This window comes from Entelurus aequoreus, linkage group LG02, assembly GCF_033978785.1.
Source record: "Entelurus aequoreus isolate RoL-2023_Sb linkage group LG02, RoL_Eaeq_v1.1, whole genome shotgun sequence".
NCBI lineage: Eukaryota > Metazoa > Chordata > Actinopteri > Syngnathiformes > Syngnathidae > Entelurus > Entelurus aequoreus.
The window spans coordinates 33,101,036-33,111,272 of NC_084732.1; the positions used below are offsets into that span (position 1 = coordinate 33,101,036).

At 37.7% G+C, this 10,237-nt stretch overlaps 1 protein-coding gene across 3 annotated transcripts in view; it reads left to right on the forward strand.

The window, feature by feature from the left end:
* smyd3 (SET and MYND domain containing 3) overlaps window positions 1–3,907 on the forward strand; it is a 160,291-nt gene extending 156,384 nt beyond the window's left edge. Inside the window, exons 11-12 of one of the 3 annotated variants that reach the window (XM_062025467.1) lie at window positions 2,794–2,902; window positions 3,112–3,900. In XM_062025467.1, coding sequence (XP_061881451.1) covers window positions 2,794–2,902; window positions 3,112–3,210 — 208 coding nt within the window. In that variant the 3' untranslated portion in view covers window positions 3,211–3,900. Of the gene's footprint in view, window positions 1–2,793; window positions 2,903–3,111 lie in introns of all 3 variants that reach the window. The other 2 variants (XM_062025475.1, XM_062025457.1) reach the window with 2 other exon arrangements.
* The last annotated feature ends 6,330 nt before the right edge of the window (window positions 3,908–10,237 follow it).

The following is a 10,237-nucleotide window of genomic DNA, read 5'->3' on the forward strand; positions in this document are numbered from 1 at the left end:
ATTGTATAAAATAATGCAATATACTAACAACTACTGTTGTTTTATAAAGTAATGTAATAATGGACAGCATTGGAGAGTGGACTTCCACAGTATCGCTTTCCATCTGCTTTTTTGTCAAACACCCCATCAGCAGCCTCTCCATATTGTCGTGGATGTCTGCAGTTAAGATATTTTTTTAACATTATTAGCTGGTGTTATCGACTCATTCTGCTTCAGTATGGGGCAGACTAACAATGATACGCTCGAATTGCTTCGCCAAGTTGCTGACACACACTGTCATGTTTTTGATTTCTTTCTTTCATTCAATGAATATCATCCACTTCTTTCAAGCAGTCCTTCAAACTCGCATTCTTCCTTCCCATGGTTGGAAAAAAAAGTTATATCAAGCTTTAGCTCCAAGCTAATGTTAGCGAGTCTGACCATATGTTTTGGTCACTGTGACATTTGCTACATCAACTAAGTTGAGGTACCACTGTATTGCTATTTTCACTGTGATTAAATTGTGCTACAAAATATAAACTATGGAATTATTTTTTGTTTGTTTTTGTTTCACCTCTATAAACACATGGATGTATCATAGGTTATTAAGAGCAATACATAACTAATGACAGCATCAACATTATTGAGATATTATTGTTTGATTGAGGTATGTATCACGTACGGTATCGTGAGGAACATACCCTTAGATTCCAAGCCTTACCAAAGACCAAGCTATTGCATCCATATTATTTCGTTACACCAGGTTACCTTTTTTAATGTACAGTACTAATAGACTTGGGCCCTGGTGCATGTACCAAACTGTATAGTGTTTGGAAATTGTGCCATTGATGTATGTAGAAATTTAAAAACAAAATGATACTGAGATAGAATGAGTGAATTAAATATAATTTCCTGAAGTACTTTTATTAAATAAGCTCAGTTGGAAGCGCCATATAAACTATATCAGGACAAAGCTATGTACATCTCTTGCAATAATATCCAAAGTCAAAGAACTGTTACATGAAAAAAGCTATATATTTTATACTGTTCCCTGGTTCTCCCTTACATGGCCTATGGCCCACAAGTGTGGGGAAACACTTATAAAGCCAATCTTAATCCAATTAGTATCATTAAGATAGAGTGATCCGCATTGTGAATAAAATAGCTTACAGTGCACATACAAATTAGCTTTTCATTCAATTAAAAGCACTAAAATTGAAGGATTTGACTTTGAGAGCGCAATTTATGTACAACATAAATAATAACAAGTTGCCAGTGTATATTCAGGGATGTTTCAAGAACGAGACTGTGTTTAGAATTTCTGAAAGAAAGAAAGAAAGAAATGGTTAAAAAAAACAAAAAAACCATATGTGAGAACATGTGCACAGCAGCTTTGTGTGTCTTTTGTTGGGATTCATGTATGGAATAAGTTGGACCAAGAGCTAAAAGATTGTAAAACTTTAATTCAATTGAAAATTATTTTGAAGAAATCAATTATAAAAAAATATGTTGAGAATGGATGCTAAGGATGTAAAATTAATGATGGAGCTTTTTCCCCCCCAAAATTTTTTGTGATGAACAGAAATACAAACAAATGTAAAACTGCATGCATAATACATTGGTAGTGTTTTCTGTTTCTGTTTTGTAAATACATGGAATAGGTGTAATAAGCTTTAGCTTCTGCCTATTCCATTTCAGACTATATGCATATAGAAATGTATTCTCTTTATCTGTCAAATGTTTACATGTCTGAATAAATGAAACTTGAACATCATCTACTAGAATAAATAAATGCCTGACTACACATAAGCGTTATTCTTCTCAGTGCAGCTACTAGGCTGTGATTACCCATACTATGTCATCTGATACTAACACATGTTACTTACTACCCGCAGAGCAGATATGGCATCTGTAAAGCTGCATTTTACATGTTTTAAGTGCTGTTGCCTGCAGGGGAACATGTTTTTTCCTAATAGTCAAATGTTTGTAAGGAATTAGACAGGGAATTGTTTATGCATACTGTACTAGACTACAATCTGTACTCTTAAATTCTAATATTTTGACAAGTTAACGCTGGCTTTCCTTGCCGTGGTCAAGTGCAGTTGGTAGTGTTTAGTCATTGTCATGATCCTACATGACCATTTGGACTTTAATCTGTTTAGTGCTAGTGCTCTTGTTTTGCAGCACCTTGACGATGTGATCCTTGTCCTGCCAGCACACCCGTATTTCATTGCCAATTAGTTCTATTTGGTTTCACCTTGTTACCTCTTCCGGTGCTGGTTCATTATCTTCTGTAGGCCAAAGTATTCTGTTGCTTTCTGATTTCCTGCTCAACCTGCACTATTTTTATTCCAGCTTATACCTGCGAGCACTTTGCCTACCTTCTCTACTTTCTGGTATCCCACTAACAGCTGCTATGCACCATTGTCACAGACATGGTGCCTTTTAGTCATGCACAGGTACATGCACAGGCATCTAGTGGAATGAATATAACCTGACCAACTAACAAGTCAGGAAAGTAACTTATACAATAAAACATCTATAATGAACACCAAGTATTAAGTGCAGTTTGTGCACTGCATGAGGAAACATAATATTCTTATGTAAAATATATTAATTCAATGATTCTGTGTTTCATGAAAACTTGATACGATAGTGAATATTTACATAATCAACAGATAATGTCAGTCAGAACTTAAATAACTCCACTAAACATTTCTTACCTTTTTTTACAGCATTTGTGGATGCAAAACTAATTAAGTGGTTCCATTTTTTTACCCATTTTGTGACATGTCTGCTTCCCTGTTTTTAAAGACAATACTACCCTCATCCCCATCCTGTTCATGGAGTCCAGCTGATGCGAGTAGCAAAGCTGCAACATTATTTGGAGCGCATTAAAGATGCTCTGGAAACGTTCAAACAGGTCTGTATTATCAAGGAGCCATATTTAGATGTTTTCAGGTATTGTTTACTTACTGTTAGAATATAACTTGTGATAGGCTGTATGAAGTATGGAAAAAAACTAGATATGTAGGCAACAATGTGTGTTATTTCTTGACATTATAGTTAACCCAATTTTCTTTCAACAAGTCAATCATTTTAAAGCATTTGCTTGTCTGTTTTGTCCACCAGGCTTTTGCAATCCTACAGATCACTCACGGTATTGATCACCCTTTAGTGGCGGATTTGTTGGACAAGATGGAAGAATGTCGCTTTGAGATGGGTCAATAACAATCAACCAACAGTAAAGACAGTAAAACGTCAGCAGAACTTGAAAAGTGATTTTTTTAAGGCACATATTTTTGGTGTGATGCCATAAGGACAATACTGTACTTTCTGCACGTGTGTTCTTGTCTATCTTAGATACCATTGTGGGGAATGCATCCAATATGTGTGTTTCTTTTACAGTCAGCCACTTAAAACATCCATCTTCCTCCCGCCACGTATCCATCACACATGCACTTCCTGCCGTAATCCCTGTTTTTGCGGCTTCTTCTGTCAGGGTCTGTGATGGAATGTGGTAATGCTTCTCACACACACACACACACACACACACACACACACACACACACACACACACACACACACACACACACACACACACACACACACACACACACACACACGATGCCTCTTTGCAGGAAAGGGATGACAACATTTCCTCTGGGAGAGAAAAATTGTGTGTTTAAGGGTTATGTGAGGATTACACTGACATTGTGTTTGTTTTAACATAACAAATAAAAAGTTTGGCTTTTCTGACACTTTGTGCTCTCTACATTTAAAAAAAAAGTCTGGATTATTCAGGTGTGAATACATGCTACTTAAGCATAATTATTCATCTTGAATACTACAATAAATGCTCTAATTATGGTTGGAATGCTTATTTACCTGAACCGCAAAGAGGTGGATATTAGACAATAGCATTTTTCCCGAAAATTGAGAACTCAATATATTTAAAAACTATTGCCGTTGTTAATTAGATTATATCACACCTGTGAATTTTGGTTAATTGCAATTAATCTCAGTCAATTAATTCCTTGCATATTATAAATTAGACCCCAATATTTTGACACAAAGTAATTCTATTGTCAGAGTGTCAAAACAAAGAACATTCAAAAGTGGCTTACTTTATTGAACTTATGTTATATTTTTAAAACTTGCTAAGAGTTTTATCTAATGTTCCGCCATTGATTGATTGAGAATTTTATTAGTAGGTTGCACAGTGAAGTACATATTCCGTACAATTGACCATTAAATGGTAACACCCGAATAAGTTTTTCAACTTGTTTAAGTCGGGGTCCACTTAAATTGATTCATGATACAGATATATACTATCAGATATATACTATCATCATACTTAATGCGATACATTTACAGCCCTAATATAAACTAATAAAAATTCATTAATAAATTCAATTTTTTGGACTAGTAACAATTTTTTTAACTGAAATAGTTATTTGGAGTGCATGGCAAAGTAGGAAAACAGCACTTTTTTACCATGTGGTCATTTAACACGTATATCGCACATTATAGCAGCAACAAAACCAATGTTTTAATAGTTGTCAGGAGCAAAGTCCTGAGTCAGCATTAATACTGCTGATGAGTCCATTGTCAACACGTTTAACAAACATGACATTCACACTAACAGCTGAGTAGCACCTTTTTAAGCTTTCAAGTAGATAAAGCTGCTTAATACTGATGCACTCCTGCGTTTATAACAAAATCTATTTCAGGAGGTTACTTACAGCCACAGCTTCTGTGGCAAAATTGTTTGACTCTACTTTAATTCAAGAGTTCAACAGTTATTTAGCGACTATAAGACACTCACTGTAATTGAGTTTAGGCATTAATTATAGCATTTCCTATACAGTTTGTTTTACTTTTACACTCAAATGTGTATGTATATTTATTTTTCTTTATAGATCACTTCCAGTATTTTTTTTATTTAATGTGTTTAATGATAATAACTTGAGATACAAAAGAACAGCTGTAGCTACAATGTTGCCGTTCTTGTACATTGTTGTGACACGATGGTTATGATACAGTAAATCAAATACCTTTTACCTTTTTTTTCTTACAGCAGCAGATGAGTAGAATACATGAAGTGCAAAGTGAAACTGAAAAAAAAGATATGTAATAGAAACATCACAGTACAACTTCCTCTAACACCACATATCCTCATTTTTTTTCCTTCTAAACATTATCTCACTTGTTCTCCCATCGGCTCATACCGACCATTAAACATGATTTATTGCCATCGCTCTTTTTTCTCTCACTGCCTGTCACCCTCTTTTTCTCATTCAGAATACTTCAAATGACACACTCTCTCTTTTTCATTTGTTTTTTCTGCACAGAGCCATGTTCCATCCAAAAAATGGGCACAATTTCATTGCTTTTGCCTTTATTAGTCTGCAAGTTAAAACCCATTATGTCTTCAGAAAAGATGGTGTCTCTACAATGACAGAGACACCTCAGCAGTGTGTCAATAAATAGAAAGATCACAAGTTTGAGTTGCTTTTCTTGTCTGTGTGCTCATTAATATGCAAATTGACTTTTTAAAGATGTTCTAACAGTACTATGTGTTCCCAGAGCCTTCTCTTGTTTGCTCCTCTGTGGAGAGAAAAGGTGCTCAAAGCTCCCTGTTGGTGTTTTATGACATCATGAGGGCAAAACTTCCTTCCCCATGGGCTTGATACTGCCTCTGACCCGCCCTAGACATTATCCCGCCGTCCATACACCCAGCACTTAACCGGAGGACAGCTTTGTAAAAAAGCAGGCTTCGCTCCACATCCTAAAATGAAACCTGAAGCTCCGCCAACCTTGCGTTAGTCATCCACAGAATGTAAGTTTGAATCATTTTGTTTTTCTTTAGCGCACATAGCTATGTTAGTTTTGCTATTGTTTGTGTTTTATCTCACTCCTTAAAGTTATGTTGTTGTACAGTGTGTGATATGTGGAATCTATTACCCTGGACTGTGTTGTACACTGGTAGTTACAGTCTGGGCCGTCGGTGGCATTCATAGCAATTTAGTAGCACATATTCACTTCCTGTCCTCATTTTGTAACACAATTTTTCATCAATGAATACAACAGATCTCTTAATAATAGTTAAGTGAGTTATGGTTCATATATGAGATGATTATTATCCCATTTTCAATCAGGTTCAAGATGTTCATCAAAATTATTATTCTTTGTCCTTTTTAAACACTTAGTTTGAACAGGATCATATTACTACATTGTTTAACTTGTTTGCATAGTTCATTACATAATTTAATTCCACATTGAAATACTCAATGTTTTAAGTGTTGTAGTACATGCATACAAATGTTTTAAATGAGATTTTTCTCTGAGCTTATATTTCTCCTTGTTTGTTGAGAAAAATTGCAAATTGTTACAAAACCAGTGAAGTTGGCACGTGTAAATCGTAAATACAAACAGAATTCAACCTATATTCAATTGAATAGACTTCAAAGACAAGATACTTAACGTTCAAACTGGTAAACTTTGTTATTTTTTGCAAATATTAGCTCATTTGGAATTTGATGCCTGCAACATGTTTCATAAAAGCTGGCACAAGTGGCAAAAAAGACTGAGAAAGTTGAGGAATGCTCATCAAACACATATTTGGAACATCCCACAGGTGAACAGGCTAATTGGGAACTAGTAGGTGCCATGATTGGGTATAAAAGCAGCTTCCATGAAATGCTCAGTCATCCACAAACAAGGATAGGGTGAGGGTCACCACTTTGTAAACTAAGGTGTGAGCAAAGCAGTTTGAAAACAACATTTCTCAATGAGCTATTGCAAGGAATTTAGGGATTTCACCATCTACGGTCCGTAATATCATCAAAAGGTTCAGAGAATCTGGAGAAATCACTGCACATAAGTGGCAACGCCCGTGACCTTCAATCCCTCAGGCGGTACTGCATCAAAAAGCGACATCGGTAAAGGATATCACCACATGGGCTCAGGAACACATCAGTAACTGCTGTTCGTCGCTACATCTCGAAGTGCAAGTTAAAACTCTACTATGCAAAGCCAAAGCCATTTATCAACAACACCCAGAAACGCCGCCGGCTTCGCTGGGCCCGAGCTTATCTAAGATGGACTGATGCAAAGTGGAAAAGTGTTCTGTGGTCTGACGAGTCCACGTTTCAAATTGTTTTTGAAAACTTTGGACGTCGTGTCCTCCGGAACAAAGAAGAAAAGAACCATCCGGATTGGCGCAAAGTTCAAAAGCCAGCATCTGTGAGGGTATGGGGTTGTATTAGTGCCCAAGGCATGGGTAACTTACACATCTGTGAAGGCACCATTAATGCTGAAAGGTACATACAAGTTTTGGAGCAACATATGTTGCCATCCAAGCAACGTCAACATGGACGCCCCTGCTTATTTCAGCAAGACAATGCCAAGTCACATGTTACATCAATGTGGCTTCATAGTAAAAGAGTGCGGGTACTAGACTGGCCTGCCTGTAGTCCAGACCTGTCTCCCATTGAAAACGTGTGGCACATTATGAAGCGTAAAATACCACAATGGAGACCCCGGACTGTTGAACAACTTAAGCTGTACATCAAGCAAGAATGGGAAAGAATTCCACCTGAAAATCTTCAAAAGTTGGTCTCCTCAGTTCCCAAAACATTAACTGAGTGTTGTTAAAAGGAAAGGCCATGTAACACAGTGGTAAAAATGCCCCTTTGCCAACTTGTTTGCAATGTGTTGCTGCCATTAAATTCTAAGTTAATGATTATTTGCCAAAAAATATAAGTTTCTCAGTTTGAACATTAAATATCTTGTCTTTGCAGTCTATTCAATTGAATATAAGTTGAATAGGATTTGCAAACTATTCTGTTTTTATTTACGATTTACACAACGGGCCAACTTCACTGGTTTTGGGTTTTGTACCTTCTCGGGTCGCAGGTTATAGTTTGCTTTGTGCATAATTTTAGCTGTTTGCAAATGCACCAAATCATTGAATCTCAATGTTTAGAAATAAAGGGTTTGTATGTTCTCTATATCAAGTTCAACAAAAATAGTAATAAATAAAGTTTTGATATTTCTCTTTTGGTCTATGCTTTCTATGTGATTTTGGTGTGGTTCCTGTATGTTTTGATCATTTTCATGGTCAAAATCGTTGAAATTCCATGTTTCCTGATCAAAATAACGCGGCAGATGAGAAGTGAGGCAGACACAGGTGGTGCCTCCACGGCTACACACAAAGTGTATTGAGCGTGTGCGCGGGAGGGGGCGCGTGCTAGTTGCCACGGGGAAAAGGCGGGTCATGAGGCAGCAAGTACCTCTGCCTCAAGGTAGGGGGCGATATATTGTCAACTTGCACTTTAAAAGCTCATGAACTGCCAACAGCGGTTAACCCTTAAGAAGTAGAAGAAGAAAACAACAGACAACTGCTATGCTTCTCGCAAACTGTGATGCTTTTTCGCCCTAAAAATGGAAGATTTGATTTCTAAAATAAGGAATTTTTCATGATTGGACTTTTAATCAAAGCAAGAAATTATTAGAACTGGGAGGTTTGATTCAAACGTGTGTGGTCCGAAGACAGAAAATAACTTGTTCATTTCAAAAGGATTGGTATACTGGAAAATAATGGCTTTGTGGCTGTGCTGCAAAAAACATCTTTATTGCTTTCCCTGCCTTTTAGTCTCAACGAGTGACCGTGTTTGGACCCAAATGGGATATACTGAGGTGGCAACTTGTCCAGGGTGTACCCTGCCTTCCGCCCGAATACAGCTGAGATAGGCTCCAGCACCCCCCGCAGCCCCGAGAGGGACAAGCGCTAGAAAATGGATGGATGGGATCAATCTGAAAAACCTGCCAAGAAGCCTCGAATCACATTAAAACTCATCTGCCCACATTCAAGGTCGTATTGATCTGGCTCTAAATGAGACTAAATATCAGCATCCACAATGCCGATGTAAAGGAACATGGTGAGATATTAAAAGAGCTGATAAACGCCACTTGCTTTTTGGGGAAACTGGAGCTTGCATTTTGTGGCAATTATCTCAATTGAGAAAGAAAGACTTTTAAAACTCAAAGAAAAAGGAGGACTCTTACAACAAAGTCATAGAGATCTTCATCCAGAAGGAAAGGCGAATGGACTTAATTTACAAGTAAAGGTAATTTATACTGTCTAGTGCAGTGGTCCCCAAACTACGGCCCGCAGGCTGGATGTGGCACGCCAGCGTGCAAAATCCGGCCCGCGGGAAGTCCCAAGTTTCCTTTTTTTTAATTTATTTTTTTTAAATAATTTTTTTTATATTTGTCCTTACTAATCCATTTTCCACCGTTTGTTACTCTCTGTTTCCTAGCCACTCAGACATATCATGTCTAAAAATGCACTTTCCCATCGATAACGTGACATCATTGCGCTCGCGTCGCAATTGCGTGCTCTTTCAGTCAATGAGTGCGCGAGGAATATATATATAATATATACCGGTATGTAAAGAAATACAGCCTGGCCCCCGGCCAAATTGTTTTCACCCAAAGCGGCCCCCTAGTCAAAAAGTTTGGGGACCCCTGGTCTAGTGTCTGCCATGCAGTGCTGTGTTAATTGTGTGCTAAGTGTGTTGAAATGTTTTATTCAAGCATGATACTGTGTGTTTTTGTGATTTTGAGCCGGTGCCATTGCATCATACTGTCATGTTTGTAAATCTGACTAGTGGGTCAGTGACTTAGCATCATACTGTCATGTTTGTAAATCTGACTAGTGGGTCAGTGACTTAGCATCATACTGTATGTTTGTAAATCTGACTAGTGGGTCAGTGACTTAGCATCATACTGTATGTTTGTAAATCTGACTAGTGGGTCAGTGCCTCCCCAACCTCAAACCTCACTGCACATCACTGTTGCAAAAATACAAAATGGTTCATTCCTTCTGGTAGAGACAAATTCAGCATGGAACACTTCACTGTTCATTCAACACAGATGCCACAATGTCATTTAAGCTCACCTTTTAAGCATTCACACGCAACAACCAACAATTGGAAGCAAGGATGAGGTGATAAAAGAAAAGTAAAAATATATTAAATCTATTTGTGTGTAGCTTGGACAAAGTTATTGTGACAGTCTCCAGCTGTCGGGTGGGTTCCAAGGACCAGCAAGGAAGGACATGTTGCAGGCAGGTTTAGACTTCTTTATTTTTTCTCCGTCGGTCGCGTCGCTTTGCAGCTCCGCCTCCTCCTGCCCACTCTGCCGTTCGCTCCTCAGCGTCACAGTGTCGTCGTCGTCTTCCTTGCGCTCT